We start from the raw sequence: 17,372 nt of genomic DNA on the forward strand, positions 1-17,372 counted from the left end.
GGCATCCATCCCTCATCCGAGTGGACAAGCTTTCGGACGACAACCTAAGTCACACCTTTGGGGCAAGGACCGTCTTGCAGCATTTTCTGCAGTGTAAACCCTCAGTTGGCTGCTGCCTCCCTTCCTGACCAGAGCCTTTCCTGAAGGTTTTCCAGGCTGAGCTCCGACTTACGTAACTGCAGCAAGTGGTTGTCGCTAATAGGGCTTTGCTCAAAGTCCAATTCTCCGTGGCAAGGCAGGCCAGGATAGCATCCTGTGTTCAATCATCTATTTCATTCTTGTCACAAAGTTATGCTTTTGTAATTTAAGTATTTTCATCAAAATGTCACATCCAATGACATCTGAGATGAAAAGGGAGAGAAATGTGATATGAAATACAGAAATGAGAGCGAACTTCCATTAACCGCCCTACCTGGAAAGGGAACTTGTTATTTTTGTGTATTCTGAGAGCGGCATCTGCTCATCTGCCAGGTAGGAAGCATCCCCACCTCAGAAACCTAATGTAATAAAGTGAAACAGAAGGTGCTCGTGCGAAGCAATCAGTGGAAAACCAACCCGGCGTCCCCGCAACTCCTCCTTTTATTTTAGGGGTTTGCATTTTTCAGGGGAAGGGGAAGGCACGGTCCAGGGGTGCTGGCTTTACGTCTGTGCAACGTAGCCCACAAAGAGGAGCTGCTGGAAAAGCTTTCGGGACAAGGAGCGACTTGGACTTGCAGAGACTTCTAGGTCTGAAATGCGTTCTGAAATGACGACAGAGTCAGCTGTCAATGAGCTGACCGTGGACACGATGACAGGCAGCTGATCACAGAAACCCGCCTCCCGTGCCAGCCCCACAGGCTCTTTCTCAGGTGCAACACAAATCTCTCACTACAAGTGCAGAGAAGATTCTTCTGGCTGCTGGAGCGTCTTTCAGGATCATAGTGCCAGCCTGAGTGGCCTCCGTGTCTCTTTGGCATGGCCATGCACTTCTCAACACAGAGGTGACCCAGGGATTCAGCGAGCTACATCATCCACACACAGCCTGTCACAAACACAAATGGCACTCCTGCAGGAGGGGACATCGAGCACTTCGGGTGCAATTTCATCATATATCCAACCCACCCCAACAGCAGAGCACTGCAAGCATTGAACTTGGCACACAATCAAGAGAGGACAGCTACTGGCTTTAAACCCTCTCCTCATTACATCAGAACATAGAAGGCTGGCTACATCACGTTAAAGGCTTCTGTTTTTCTTTGGCAAAGGCCTCATGTGAGTGATAGGAAGTTGGGGTTTCCCCAGATAAGAATACCACTGCACACCTGTCACCAGAGATGAACATGACCAAGGGAAGAAGCACTCAGGTATAAACTGCTGAACCGATTTAAGCTGAGCCTGAGGGGTTCTGCAAAGGGAAACAGGTGGCTTCAAAGCAGGGTAAACAGGAGAAGTTCCCACCACATCCTCCTTCCCTGGGGGTTGTTAGCAGTACAGTCATTTAGGCATTTCCCTATTCCCTAATGGGGTAATAACCAATCTACTTACAGAGAAGAGCTGGGGGAAAAAAAACAGCTAAGCTAGTGAAATAGAATTTGTTTTTCTCATGGAAACACTATTTATTAATTTTAAGAAAGAGTTAAGCATTTGTGACCATGACCAGCCTGGTGACAGGACTTCTCTGAGTCGACAGGCAGCTCAGCACCTGTTAGGTTCACCTGTTGGGACGAGGACTCTGGAGCGAGGGCAGACAGCTGTGATCAGGCTGCCTATACCCCGCCCAGGCACAGGACCCTGGGTAAAGTCTCAAAAGAGGTAGGTTTTCCAGGTTCACACCAATAAGACCACAGAAGTTCTGGGCACCAAAGAGCAGGTCTCCTTTCTTTCCACTCTGCATGGGCAGGCAGGAGGCCTTTAAGGAGGTTGGCGAGGACCACTGGGCAACGACCTCCTAGTGGACTCCAGCTCCCATATGGAGCACAGACAGACCCACAAAGGGCCCGGCTGCTCCACACTGACGTAGAGGGGGCAGGACGCTCACGTGATCAGGCCCTGGGCCGCTTCTCCTGCCATATCCAGCCTTCTTGACTACCTTTAAATGCAATTAACACAAAAAGCAAGGTAAGAGGGGTTATCAACTGTATGAACTCTTTCTTCCAGAGATTAAAGAGAAAAGAGAATCAGCCACGGCCTGTTGGGCTTTTGTTTGTTTGAGCAGTACCCCTGAACAGTCAGTTACAACCAGTCCCAGTAAGCCTACATCCCAATTCACTCTGTTTTGGTTGAGAATGAGGTGTTTATTACCATTTTTCTTGGAAGTAGAAAAGAAGAATTGGAAGCTTTAAATGCATGAATCGAAATACAGTGAATCTGGAAGGCATCTGGGGGCAGAATAGAGACTTAAGACTGATGGACACAGGAAGAAGCTTTGCCTTCTCTCCCAGGCCTGCTGCCCCTGAAATGCAGCTAGCTTAAAAGCCGGGTTCAAGGTCGTTTGAAGTCAAACTGAGCCCTTCATTTCCAGCGATGTCTGACGAGGGAGGACTCATCGTTGACGACCTCAGGATCGCCGGGATGGTGGGGACACCGGCAGGGCAGGAGCAGCAGGATGATTAAGATGAGAAGGATGACCCCACACACGCTCATGAGGGTATAGGAGACAATCCACAAAATGGGCTCGTTCAAGGACTGGGCAGGGACACAGTTGCTGGCTATGTCGTCTGTCGAGAAAGGCCCGGAAATTTCAGATACCGGTGTACCTGCCATTTCTGAGGAGACAGAAGGGGAAATCCATAGCTGTGAAATGAGCAGTGCACCTCCATGCCCAACACAGAGATGGCATCTTGGTCTACTGAACCTCAGGCAAGTGGCACTGGGTTCCCAGGGCTCAGACTCAGGGACTCAGCCCAAGCGTGGCTGCAGGGGTCCATCCCTTGCACCCTAGAACGATAGCATGGTGGACAGGACGTGCTGAAGGGTACACTCGGGGCCACCCTGTGCGTCACGGAGGGCTGGCAGGGCTGCAACGCTGCAACGCTGCGTAGGTGGCAGCAGAGCACAGCGCCCGGTGGTAGCTGCTCTGTGGATTGTGCTTCCTCCGTGGAGAAGAGGAAGGAAGGCTAGACAGAGTAGACGCTACCGTGGAAAGCTCAGTCGGACCTGCCTCTGAGTCAGGGGACATTTTCCCTGGTTGTCAACCTAAGCCCATGCCACCAGGTACATTCAACAACAGACAGAGTCCTCACATCAGCCAGACCCACAGTCCTAATGGGTTCCAGACCACCCAGGCCAGATGGCCCTCTCCTGACCCACTCTCATCCATGTTTGTGACCAGGAGTGGTCAGTGAACACAGCATCTAAGTTGGGACATTACTTGTGACAAAGAAATAGTCAACATTTACCTGGGACTTTTGCTAGAGACTCTTACATAACTTCTAACTGGGAAGAAAGGAAGTTGAGATGATTTGTTGAGATGATTTCTTGAGCAGATTTGGGGCTTATTGGATTTAATTTACCTATACTAGGCTAAATAGCCCCTTTTAGGAGTATGGTATCTTAAACTTCACTTGGAAAAAAAAATTTAAACCTCATTACCCACTTTTCCTATATTTAATTGCAGAAATGAATATTTGGGCATCAGTTACTAATGCTACTAAATGATTAACTTTTCTATGACTAAAGCTTCAGATCATCAGGACTGCCAAATAGGATTCTTTCTGATTAAGGCAAGAAAAAGTAAAAATAACAAGGCAATAAAGGCCTTCAAAGAATGGTTTTATTTTTATTTTTAATTTTTTTTACACAGAGTCTCATTATGTCGCCCCGGGTAGAGTACTGTGGCATCACAGCTCATAGCAACCTCTAACTCTTGGGCTCAAGAGATTCTCTTGCCTCAGCCTCCCAAATAGCTGGGACTATATAGGCGCCCGCCACAACTATTTTTTGGTTGCAGTTGTCACTGTTCTTTAGCTGACCAGGGCTGGGTTCAAACCCGCCAGCCTCAGTGCATGGGGCTGGCACCCTAACCATTGTGCTATGGACGCCGAGCCTCAAAGAACTGTTTTAAAATGAGGGAAAAACAGACTCAACCACTTTGCAAAGAGAATACACTTTTTTGCTAATGTGGATTCCATTATAATATGATTTTTCTAAGTGCACTGAGAAAAAAAAGCAATGAGAGTGGCAGCCAGCCCTGAGGGCAGAGGGATGTGGCCTGCAGCTAACCTAGACACCCAAGTGCTACGGCTGCAGTCAGCACATGACATCCGGCGGGTGAAATCCATCTGCCATCTCTTTTTGAAAATCAAGTTTTACTGGAACACAGCCATATTTGCTCATTTTCATATTATCTGTGGTTATTTTTGTGACATAACAGTGGCACAGTATAGTAGAGACCATCTGCCCTGCAAAACTTGAAGCCTTTGGTGCTTGTCCCTGTAGGGCAAAGTTTGCCAGTCTCTGGCCTATGGCAGGACAGGACAAATATTTAACAAGTATTTTACATAACCAAAAATAACCCTAACTCTTCTTATTACAAAGGTCATGCATATTATGGTAGAAAATGTGAAAATACAGGTAAATAAAAACATACCCATAAATCCAGCAATCAGAAATAATATCCATTTTCTAATCTTTCTCTATGCCTCACGTTCTTAAACAACGGTGGTGCTCTGTGGTGCATATTGAACATAAACTCTGTTTTTATCCGGTGACTTATTAGAAACTCTTAAATCAACTCTAACCAGGAAGAAAGGTGAGGAGACCTCTTGAAGCTGGTCTGGGGATTATCGGTACCTTTCTCTGTGTTGGGCTTATCTGCGCCATTCAGGAGTAGGGCATCTTAAGCTTTACTTGGAAAAAGAAAATAGGCCTCATTACATATGAGAAAAATCTTTTCATATCATCTCACTGTCAACTTTTCTATTTTTATTATAGATGTACCAATTTGTTTCACAATCTCCTATTTATGGCTACTTATGTGGTTTCCAATATTTCCACCCCTATGAACACTGGTATAAGAAACAGCTTGTACCTAAATCTTTGCTTATAGTCTTAACTTTTTTTAGCAAGAGTTCCTAAAAGTAAAATTATAGCATTCTCTCTCTTTTTTTTTCATTGTTAAATCATAGCGCATTCTCTCTTTTAAGTGTCCTGATACATACTGATAACATGCCCACGAGAAAGACTGAGCCCACCAACGGGAATGCCCACTTCCCATGCCCTCTCCGGCACTGGAAAATTCAGGAGTGATGGTCCTCAATCCCAGTTCATAATTTTTACAACTCTTTGATTATTTGTGGGAACATTATTTAAAAATTTTATTGCTCATTTATTGTCTTAGTATGTTATCTGTCTTTTTCTCATTAATTTGTAAGAATACTTTATATAGCAAAAACATTCTTATGTTGAAAATGTCTTTCCGTTAGTAGTACATTTGCCTGTTTCTTTAAAAGAAAATTTACTTTGTACATGGAGACACTTTAACCAATATAATTATGAAAGGAAAACATGTCTAGCGCAAAGACAATGATACCTCAAAATACAGTGAAGTATTAATAAAGAAAGTAAGAATCCCTTGAAATAGGCTGGGCTTACGCCTATAATCCTTGCACTCTGGGAGGTCAAGGTGGAGGACTGCTTAAGTTCAGGAGTTCAAGACCAGCCTGAGGAAGAGAGAGATCCTGTTTGTACTGAAAATAGAAAAATTATACCTATATTCCACTCACTAAGCTAGAGGAAATATTGAACATATTAAATAGAGACACAGAAAACATTTAAAGACCTCAAACTTTCAGAGATAAAAAATACAATATATGAGATAATACACTGGATGGGTTTATTTATTTATTTATTTATTTATTTATTTATTTAGAGACAGAGTCTCACTATGTTATGCTTGGTAGAGTGCTTCGCATCACTGCTTACAACAACCTTAAACTCTTGGGTGTAAGGGATTCTCTTGCCCCAGCCTCCCAAGTAGCTGGGACTATAGGCACTTGCCACAATGCCCGGCTATTTTTTTTGTTGCAGTTGTCATTGTTGCTTTTTCAGCTGGCCAGGGCGGGGTTCAAACCCGCCAGCCACATACTCTGAGGCTGGCGGGTTTGAACCCTACCTACTGAGCTACGGGCGCCATCCACTAGATGATTTCAATAGCAAATTATACATTTTGGAAAAATAGGCTAGTAAATTTAAGAACAAAACAATAGAAACTATCCAAAATGATACACAGGAAAAAATACCAAAAGAAAGAAAATAAGAGAACATCAGGAAGCTTCAGAAAACTTAAGGCTGCCCAATCATGTAACTGAAATATTCAGAAGAGAGGAGGGAATGACAGAAAATAAACAATTGTAGAAACAAAAACAAAAATTTTCCAAATGTTACGGAAACTATAAATTCACAGATCTAAGAGACTCAAAAAACCCCAAGCACAAGAAACATAAATGGAACACACCATTGAACCACTGGCATGGCAGAAAGAATATTTGAAGAGCAGAGAGGAGGGAGGGAGAGAGAGAAAAGAAATATTGTGTAGAGAGGAACAAACATAAGGATTATAGAAGATTTCTTGTCAGAAACTATGCAAGCTAGAAGGCAGTAAACCAACATCTTAAAGTACTTGGGGGTGGGAAACCCTGGCAACCTAGAATTATATACCCAGCAAAAATATCTTGCAAAATTAAAGATGAACTAAAGATGTTTTCAGACTACACAAGCTCAAAGAATTCATACCCAGGTGTGGGCAGGCAGAAAAAAGGGAGAGCAGAGGGAAACCTGTATCTATGCAAAGGAATGATGAATGCCAGAAACGAGAACTACAAATCCAGTTATAAAATCTTTAATTTGAAATGTTTAAAGAGATAATTGACAAACTAAAACACAAATGATAACCTTGCAGAGGGAGATTGATAACAGATGCTTAAGTAGCAGGTAGGACAATTAACAGCACTGAGACAGGAGAGACAGGGAAATTCACTCTGGTGATAAGTTAAAAACGTATTCCATAAACTAAATAAAAGTCCTTACATGGGTTTCTTTGCACGTAATGTTTCTCCTCTTTCTCTGGTTTTCAGCAGTTCACTGGTTTACTCCTATTTTATATTCCTTATGCTTGTTGCTCTTTGAGCCTCTTGGCTCTGCGGATTTATCGCTTCCATAAAATTTGATTTTTTGGCCGGGGCTGGGTTTGAACCCGCCACCTCCGGCATATGGGGCCGGCACCCTACTCCTTTGACCCACAGGTGCTGCCCCTTCCATAAAATTTGGAAAAATTTTGGTTATTGTTTATTTTTTGCTTCCTACTCCCTCCTCTTCTTTGAGTACAAAACACAGTTATAACTAGTAAACTAGTCAAAAAGATTAAAAAGATATAAAAGGCAGCAGGAAAAGCGGGGAAAAGAACAGACGAACAAAGAGAAACAGCAAGGTGGCAGATTAAACACAGCCACGTCAGCTACCACGTGACGCACAAACAGTCCACACCAGCGGCTGGCAAGCTGTTTCTGAAAAGGCCAGATAGTAAATATGTTAGGTTTTTGGGTCACATTAAAAACATTTTTTTCCCACCCTTTTAAAAAAGTAAAAACCATTCTTAGCTCACAGGCCATACAAAGACAAGCTATGTGACAATTTGGCCTACTGGGTATTGCTAGTTGATCTATGGTCTACACACACCAATAAAAAGCAGAAATTGTCAAATTAGAGAAAAAGCAAGACTTGACTGTCTACTGCCTACAGGAAGCCACTTTTACAGTAAAGATGCACATATGTTAAAAAGACAAGGTTGGAAGATGTGTCACGCTAATGCTGATCTAAAGGACCCCCTGGCTGGGCACAGAGGCTCACGTCTGTAATCCCAGCACTTTGGGAGGCCGAGGAGGGTAGATTGCCTGAGCTCATGGGTTTGAGACCAGCCTGAACAAGAGCGAGACTCCATCTCTAAAATTAGCCGGGTCTTGTGGCAGGCGCCTGTAGTCCCAGCTACTTGGGAGACTGAGGCAAGAGAATCACTTGAGCCCAAGAGCTTGAGGTTGCTGTGAGGTAGGAAGCCATGGCACTCTACTGAGGGTGACAAAGTGGGACTCTGTCTCAAAAAAAATCAAAAGAATAAGGTAGTCAAAAAAACATGTCAAAGAACAATACATGTGATATGATCACACTGAAAAACCAGGCCAACCACGGCCATGCCACATGCATGGGGATTGGTTTTGGAATTCTCCAAGTTGAATTCCAGTGTTTTCATATATGCTATGTGCGGTGTACGTGTATAACAAAAATGAGTTTTTAAAAATCCAATTAATTTAAACTTTCTTCAAAGTACATGTATTACTTTTTTTTGAGAGGAGCCGTGCCATGTTGTCAGGGCTGGAGCGTATTGGCCGTTTACAGGTGTGATCACAGCATCCCGTAAGCTTTAATTTCCTGGACTGAAGCGATCCTCTCACCTCTGCCTCTGAGTCGCTATGTATTACTTTTGTAACTAAGAGTCTCGCGTTTTGTTTCTAAGTTGTCAGCCATAATGCATTATCCAGAAACAACTGTATTTTCACATTTGCTAACTAGCTGCTCAGCATTAAAGGAAAGCAGGTTTAAAATGGCCTCTAAGGGATACTCTCCAGAGAGGACATCCACTGGACGTCTGTGTTCATGACACGCCACTAATCCCAGGGTCACAAAGCAGTTTCCAAGTGTCTGGACGGGGTTGGTTCGTGAGAGGCTCCGGGACGCAGTGGGCAGGTGTGCAGACTCTGGGCCATCTTCCGGGGTTCTAACCCCAGTTTTGTGTGCAAGCTGTGTGATCTGGCCACGTTGCTTCTTTGCCTCCCAATTTCCTTATCTGTACAATGGGGTTGTACCACCCCTACCAGTCAGTCTTGTAAGAACAACCAGGTTGATGGAGTTCAGCCTGGGAGAAGGTGGGGGCTGTATAAAAGCCAGCTGTTATATATTGTTATTTTTAATTCTTTCATCCACATCTTGGGTTATAATTTTAATTTTTCTGTGCTGTCCTCCAAAAGGTCACCACCTGATTGATCATAAATGCCTAAGGAAAACTTACCATTTTGCCAAGGATAAAAATAATAATGCTCAGGTCTTTTTCCCTACAGCATACAAAACATCGTTAACTGTCCCGCCAAGCTGATTACCTGGTACTGAGAGGCCTTCTGTGCAGGGTTGGCTTACTCAGAAGAATGTTCTGGAGTTTCAGTACAGACATTCTGGACCCAGCACCCATTTGTCTGCAACCATGTGAGAACCACTGAGTATCTGGGGCCTCGGCGCCTCTGCCGTAAAACCAGGACACACAGCTGCCTGACCTGTGTCCTCCAGGTCCCCTGGCATCTCTGAACAGTCATCTAAGTGATGGCACAGGCACATCTCTGCCACTCTGTTCTTAACAGCTAACTTTCCTATTTTTAAACATGAGCATGTACCAGATGATCCACTTTCAACCTGCAGCAAGAAAAATTCACAGTGAAATAACTGCTATAATCCATGATATGCCTCAAGCTGTATAAGCTGAAATCTATACAGCTCTCAGTGCTAAATGTCTCCATCTATAAAAAGAGATGGTGGTATTTCAGAAGCTTCGGATACATTAAAATAACAGAAAGTTGTCAATTTTAACACTCTATTATTTTCTTAGCTGTAGACACTTGTTCCAGGCCACACAGAGGTAGCTGGAAGTTCTATGGCCCCCCAGCACCTGCTCCAGGTGTGTGAGATGATGTGCAGAGACCCAGGATGGTCGGCTCTGGAGCACACTCGCCCTCATCCATCCTGATCTGCGGCCCCCAGCACCTGCTCCAGGTGTGTGAGATGGTGTGCCGAGACCCAGGATGGCCAGCTCTGGAGCACACCCACCCTCATCCTGATCTGCGGCCCCCAGCACCTGCTCAGGTGTGTGAGACGATGTGCAGAGACCCAGGATGGTCGGCTCTGGAGCACACTTGCCCTCATCCATCCTGATCTGCGGCCCCCAGCACCTGCTCCAGGTGTGTGAGATGGTGTGCCGAGACCCAGGATGGCCGGCTCTGGAGCACACCCACCCTCATCCTGATCTGCGGCCCCCAGCACCTGCTCAGGTGTGTGAGACGATGTGCAGAGACCCAGGATGGTCGGCTCTGGAGCACACTCGCCCTCATCCATCCTGATCTGCGGCCCCCAGCACCTGTTCCAGGTGTGTGAGATGGTGTGCCGAGACCCAGGATGGCCGGCTCCAGAGCACACCTGCCCTCATCCTGATCTGCAGCCCCCAGCACCTGCTCCAGGTGTGTGAGATGGTGTGCCGAGACCCAGGATGGCCGGCTCCGGAGCACACCCGCCCTCATCCTGATCTGTGGCCCCCAGCACCTGCTCCAGGTGTGTGAGATGGTGTACAGAGACCCAGGATGGCTGGCTCCGGAGCACACCCGCCCTCGTCCTGATCTGTGGCCCCCAGCACCTGCTCCAGGTGTGTGAGATGGTGTGCCGAGACCCAGGATGGCCGGCTCCGGAGCACACCCGCCCTCACCCTGAGTTGCAGTGGTTCTCAGCAGGGGTGGGCTGAGGAAAGGCAGGGGCAGCCTAAGGGAAGCATCTGGGGAACTCTTCTCAGATGACCTGTCACCCACTCACCCACCACCATTCTGCTGTGTCCTGGTTGACAAAGCGGCACCAGGATGCCGATTGAACATGGTTTGAAAAAGCTCCCCAGGGAATCCTAATCAGGGGGCTCCCTCTGCCCCAATCCTGAGGCTAAGAGTCAAAACAAAAATGGTTAAAAAAACCAAAATAAAAGGTGCTGGGAGAGAAGGGCAGTGCCTAAAGACTTTGGCTCCATCAGATGGTGACTAGTGTCAAGGAGCCTCCTCCTACCAGAAGCTGTAGCACAAAATATAACCCCCAAGTTTTAACCATGTATCTGAGCCCAGAAGAAAGAGACATTCTTCACCCAGAAATAGGTCCTTAGGCAGGGGTTCCCGTGCCCACATGGGTGTGAGGCTTGACCCAGACAGCAAGGAGGTGAGTGCAGTGTCCAGATGGCTGTGAAAGCCTGGCCCATCGGAAGGACCAGGAGGTTCTAAGGAAGCCAGACTCAGCCTGGGGTCTCAGGATGGGCTGGGAAAGACGGCAGGATGAAGCCTCCCATAAGGAAGGAGAAGCACGGCCAGCATCTAAATCCACACCATCTAAAAGTCCTCAAGGTCTGAGGACACAGGACAGAAACAGACACGGACTGCTTTACAGCAGCACTCTCCAACCCAAGGCACACGGGACACTCCCGCGAAAGATAAGCGCACAGCAGGAAAGCTGCAGAGCAAATGGGAAAAAGGTCCAGGATGAGAGAGAGAACCGTGAGCAGACACCGAAACAGGATCGATGCTCCATCAGTGACAGAAAAACAGGACGGTCTGCCCAGGGTCATATACCACAGCTGTGTTTAACGGGATTAAAACTGAGTGAAATATCAGTATGATTTTTTTTTTAGTCTTATGGATGCAAATGTTTGAAAAAGAAAACTAAGAAGAAGAGCAAGGAAGTTTTAGAAGAAAAAATGAAGAAGAGCTAAAACTATAAGGCGTAGCAATGGACTAGAACAGAAAATCCAGAGACACAGCATCTCCCAAATATTTACTGGAACTTGGTCTGCAATATAAAATTTAAAATTAGCAAAGATGGATCATTTGATAACTGTGTAACAATGGGGTAGTCGTCTTGGGGAAAAAAGGGTTAATCCATACATTCTATGCCAAAGTAAATCAAACATAAAAGTAGTTGAATAAATCACAAAATACTTTTAGTGAGAAAGGTCATTTAAATGTAATAGTAAATTCAAGAGCCTTAAGGCAAAGACTGAACATTTAAATACACAAAAGTAAACATTTTTTATAGTAAAATACATCATAAGCAGAGTTAAAAAATTTATATTTGATGGGAGGCTGAGGCAAGAGAATGGCTTAAGCCCAAGAGTTTGAGGTTGCTGTGAGGTGTGACGCCACAGCACTCTACCCCGATGACATAGTGAGATTCTGTCTCAAAAAAAAAAATTATATTTGAGACATGAATTGTAGTTTTTTTTCTCCTCCAGACAAATGGTTAATTGCTCCATTACATAAAGAGCTCCCCCACGGCAATAGAAAACACTAAAACCTCAACAGAGAAAAACAGGCAAAAATATGAAGTTCTCAGACACGGGCAAACAAATGAACTTAGATGTATGAAAGGAAACTCACCCACGGACAGTACCACAAGTTAATACAGTACACCAAGGGAATAATTTTTCATCTGTCAGACTAGCAAAATTCCAGAGAGCCTGGTAACACCACTTAGGCAGAGCTGGCTGGGGAAGTAGGCTGCTGTAGACATTGCTACAGACCTGGTCACCCAGCTATGAAAAAGTTAACCTCTGTGGACACTAATGTGCCGATATTCACCAAAATTACAAATGCTTACACCTTTAAACTCAGCAATTCTACTTCCAGTGATTTAACCTGCAGGCACATTTTCACGTATGTCCCGTACAAGGGGCACCCACTGCAGAGCTGTCTGTAACAACAGAACCCTGGAAACTGGGTAAATCAGGGAACAGCCACAAAATAGACCTGGAAGCTCAAAAACAAAAAAAGGACAAAAACATGAAGACACACTTTAGGTTCTAACATGAGTACCTCTGAGGGTGTGGGGCACTACATAATAGATTGTACCTTCTGAATATTACCTAGCTTTTTTAATTAAATGAAAAATGAAAAGATATAGAAAATCCAAGGCGCAATAAAGTTATTGCAGGAGACTACAGTAGATAAGTGAACCAGTATATTTTTAAAAGTACAAAATAGAATTTCTAGAAATGAAAAATAGGGTCCCTGAAATGACTAACTCACTGAATAGTAGATTGGACATAGCAGAGCAGGGAATGAGGCCAACATTAGGTGTACCCTAAGAATGTTCCAGAATGCCTGAAGACAGAGAAGGAACTGTGAATGAGAGGTCAAGGGCCTGGGGGAGGTGGAAGAGCTAACAGCGGAGAGGCTTCTAGGATTGAGAACTAAAGACACAAATTACTGACTCAGAGAGCGCAGAGGATCTCGACCAAGATGAAAAAATAACCTACACCTAGACAAGTCACGGTGAAACTTCACAACACTACGAAGGTAAAACGGGAGCAGAAACTGCACCGAGTGAATCACCCTTAAAGGGGGAAGAGTGAGACCAGCTGGGGTCTTTTCAGAAGCAATCATCACGGTCGGAGGGCAATTTTCAAAACACAACGGGAGAAAGGCCAACCTAGAGCTCCACGTATATAGCTAAATCATAATCCAAAAGGCAGAGCAAAATGAAATTTACCTTTCATGATCTTTTACAAAAGAAATCTCAAGTGCAGCAGAAAGAAAATTGCTGGGTTGTGGGCCACTGTTTCTCAACGCTCCTTTGACAAGACTTTTGGGTTGTTTTCGCTTTGATGAAAACGATAGCTTTGTGTAGATACGTTGCTACTAAGTTATGTATTACTTTGGCTATGTTATGAACAAAGCTGCTGGTCCCTTCAGTCAAGTCTCAGGGGTGGGAGGTACAACATTCACTTCTCCACTGCAGACACCTGACAGTGGACCTGCTGGGCTGTGCAGCAGTGCTGTTAATAACTGCTAATACTACAGATGACCAAGTGTTAATGAGCAAAGAACTGGGCAGATAATCCAGGGACATTCATAAAATGAGATACCATATATCTGTCAAGACTAGTGACCTAGTCCTCCAGTGATATCAATGTAGAAAATCTATAAAACGTTGCAATGACCAGTAAGATCAAGTTGACGAAGGACACCGTCGGTGCCATAGCATTCACTACATGCAAAAATGAAAACAAATGAATCAACCAGCCTGTTTCTTGTTGTGAGTTCAAAGCAGGCAGCTTCGCCAGGACGACCACAGATCCCTGTGTCCCGGCATTCAACCTGTGTGGCTCCCTCCCACGTCACACCAGGGTTGCTCTGTGCAACCAGCAGAATAGGGTAGAAGTGATCACGTCACTTCCGAGACTGGGATATTAAAAAACTGTGGTTTCCATCTCGGGGGCTGTGTCAGATGCTCTCCCCTGGATCACCTGCTCTGGGGTGACTGGGGGTATTCCGGCAGTCCTGTGACCAGGCCCACGTGCTGAGGAATGGGGCCTTGCTCCTGTGGGCTTCAGATGGCTGCAGCCTCATGAGAAACCCTGGGCCAGAATCTCCCCTCTAAGCTGCCCCCCATCCCTGCCCCTCAGAAACTGCTTGAAGGGAGCCACCTCTGGGGTCAAGTTGTCACGCAGCATAGATAACTACTAGAAGGTATCTGTACCCGTCTGGTAAAGTTACGAAGTTGGAGTAATTAGGATAAAGGGTAACTCTGGGGAAAGGGGTCGGGTGGGGCTTTAGCTGTACTTAGTTTTCATTTCTATGACAAATTTTTAAAGAAAATATGAAATCACATTAGCATTTGTTAAATCTGGCTATCCCATATACTATGCACATAGTATATAATCTTCTGTAACTTAAGGCATTTTATCTATTCCTTAAAACATTTATAATTACAAATGAGCACTTTCAGGAAAGAAGAAAGGCGAGGCATCTATTCCATTTATCCTGGTGCTGTGGAGCCCTGCCTGACCCCTTCAACTGCAGCCCGGAGGAAAGTAATGACTTTGATGGCTACACCATTCCCACCACACAGGAGACACATGTCAGTGTATTTTCCCAGAGCTGGTAAAATCCAAAGTTTGAGTACCACAATCTCAAATATGTTTTTTAAAAAGCAACAAAAAACATACATAGGAGCACCTAATGAGGAATTCACAATGAAATGGAGGGAAAAAACACTCCCTGCCCAAACTCGGTTCATAAGAAACCACTCCCAACAGCAATTCACTTATGAAACACAGTCATTCCGCGCCGCGGCCCCAAGTGGACGCGCTCACGCTGTTGCCATAGTAGCCTCCACTTTAATGGTATTTAACAAGAGGACAGAAATTACAGGCAAAATTGCTTTGGTTCTTAGATTTCCTTAGTTAAAAAGATGTAAAATACTCAACAGCGGGGAAATACAGAGATGATTTGGTCCCACTTACGTGGAGAAAGGCCTCGCTCAATCCTAATTTAACTGGCTGGAGGAGTTAATGCACATCAGGAAGGTAAAGGCTTACTCGTGACAAAGGTCTAAACAGGACAAGTCTGAGGTCTCTGCTCACGAGAGTGGAGTGCAACACGTCTGCATCAACATTTAAGGCATTCACAACACAGCACGTGTGTACACTGGGTTGGGTGATTTTCGTTTACAGAGAATATGAATAGGCCAAATATTCCAGATGTTAATTTCTACTTTTAATATTTCTCTCCGTTTTCTAAATGGTCACTTTACTGTTCAGAAACATCACTGTACTAAAACAGGAAAATGAAGCCTCACCTATCTGTTTCACTTACCAGAATTCCTGTTTTAAGAATATGTTTTAATTAAAAATCATGATAATGTAAATCTCTCTTCCCTGAATAACTGGGCTGTGGTCCCTGGCTGTCTCACCTGCGCACTCTTGGCAGGTTGAGCCCAGAGTGAACATCTGAGCCCAGCACCTCACCTGTGCTGGGGTCTCATCCAGCACCCATCAGATTCCCGTCTGTTCCCTTCACCCACATCCTCTTGTATGTCACCACGAGCCCCCAGGTTTTCTTGTTGCAGTTTGGCCAGGGTCAGGTTTGAACCCGCCACCCTCGGTATATGGGGCCGGCACCCTACCCACTGAGCCACAGGCACGGCCCTACCCCAGGTTTTCTTTTGCTCCACCTTCCTTGTTCTTTTGGGACCTCATGCTTGTTTAATTTTTCCCTCCCTTTGTGTGTTACCAGGACAACGTGGGGATTTCATGGTGTTCTTGCCATTAAATCAGCTACACCAACATCTCTCCTGTCTTTGGAAATCCCATTTGAAAACACTGCAGCTTCCTGGCCACTTCCCAGGGCTGACTCCTCTTCCAATCCTCTGTGGCAACTGTCTCACACTCACTGCTGTGATCGGCCCCTTCCCTCTTGCTGGGACTGTCTGATCCTCCCTCTAAGCCCTGTGCTGTGTGGACACACTCCATTGAAGCAAACTGCTATGTCTGAGACATGTTCGAGCTTACAGGGTTTAACCATCCCCTTGACTTTCTTGTGCTCTGCTGGCTCCTCTAAAGACCTGCCCTCCCATCAAGCCTCCTGTCAAGGCCCAATGGGTGTGCAACCATCACATGCCCCTGAGGGGAATTCCATAGAAACAGGCCACCCAGGTCTCATCTTTAGGGTTTTGAGAATTAGCGATGATGGGTATTTCCTTCTTATCTCATAATGAGGGTGGCTCTGAGGAACAATAAGTGTCCACACTTTATATAGGAATTTCCTTCTTTGCTCACTTTGCTCTGTCAAAAAACTGCAAACATCAAGGCTCCCAGAGCATTTTTATTCCTGAAAACTGTAACGGCTGGCATTCGTCCAGCACTTGCCATGTGCCAGGCGCTGGACTAGAAGTTGGGCAAGGATGATCTCATCCAGTACCCCCAGAACCCCGCTTTATTGGTAAGATTTTGATCACGGATAACAGGCATGTGTGAAACAATTCAAGGGCAATTGACTCATCATCAAGAATGCTTCCTAGTAAATTCACACTGTGACGGGAGCCCGGTTCCTCACCCCGCGCGGGGGCTCCTCACCTGCACAGGGGCTCACTGCGAAGCCCACTCTCCTCCTCGCTCTGTCAAAGACAACGTAGAAGCCCTCCATCACGGTGGCGCCGATCACCAGGGCGTTCGTGGAGGGGGAGATGCCGAATCGGTAACATTCGTAGTTCAGGCTGGCCCCCACCAGCGGCTGGATGTAAAGCTGTTTATTGAAGAAAGGAGAGTAAACAAACAAGAAAAAGCAGAAATCGGACAACATCCCCAAACCATGGTGGTCACATGCATGCTCAGGACCCTCCAGGGTGCATGGAGAAGTCACCCGGAAAGAAAGACGATGGTCTGATCTCTGGTCCCCAGGAGACAAAACGGTCAACAGCACAGTGACGTCCCACAGGGAAGCACACCCAGAGATGTGTGTCCACCGGCCTGTATGCCCAGCCAGCCGTCGGCCCAGCAGTTGGCTATGGAATACTTAACACGGCCCGATGTCTCCTCCACACAGCAATGCCATGTTGAATGACACTTGGCCCCTACCCTCGTCTCCAGGACAGCCAGGTAGAAACCAGGGGGTGGGACGTGCCCTGGGAGGCCCCATCTATGGGCAGTGGTGACCAGCCTGATCTCTCCCTCTGCCTGGAAGCTCTCAATTCTCCTCCTCCCCACAACTCACTGGCTGGTCCAATGCAGAGGCCTCTGTATGGTATCAGCTTCACCTTCCCCATGGGCAAGTGTC

The 17,372-nt window shown here is 45.7% G+C and overlaps 1 protein-coding gene across 1 annotated transcript in view; it reads right to left on the reverse strand.

The window, feature by feature from the left end:
• Window positions 1-2,252: 2,252 nt before the first annotated feature.
• Window positions 2,253-17,372, reverse strand: part of BACE2 (beta-secretase 2) — a 79,604-nt gene continuing 64,484 nt past the window's right edge. The window contains exons 8-9 of the mRNA XM_053565274.1: window positions 16,673-16,841; window positions 2,253-2,744 (exon numbers count right to left, since the gene is read on the reverse strand). Of these exons, the coding sequence (XP_053421249.1) occupies window positions 2,491-2,744; window positions 16,673-16,841 (423 nt within the window). The 3' untranslated portion in view covers window positions 2,253-2,490. The remainder of the gene's footprint in view (window positions 2,745-16,672; window positions 16,842-17,372) is intronic.

This window comes from Nycticebus coucang, chromosome 16, assembly GCF_027406575.1.
Source record: "Nycticebus coucang isolate mNycCou1 chromosome 16, mNycCou1.pri, whole genome shotgun sequence".
Classification (NCBI taxonomy): Eukaryota; Metazoa; Chordata; class Mammalia; order Primates; family Lorisidae; genus Nycticebus; species Nycticebus coucang.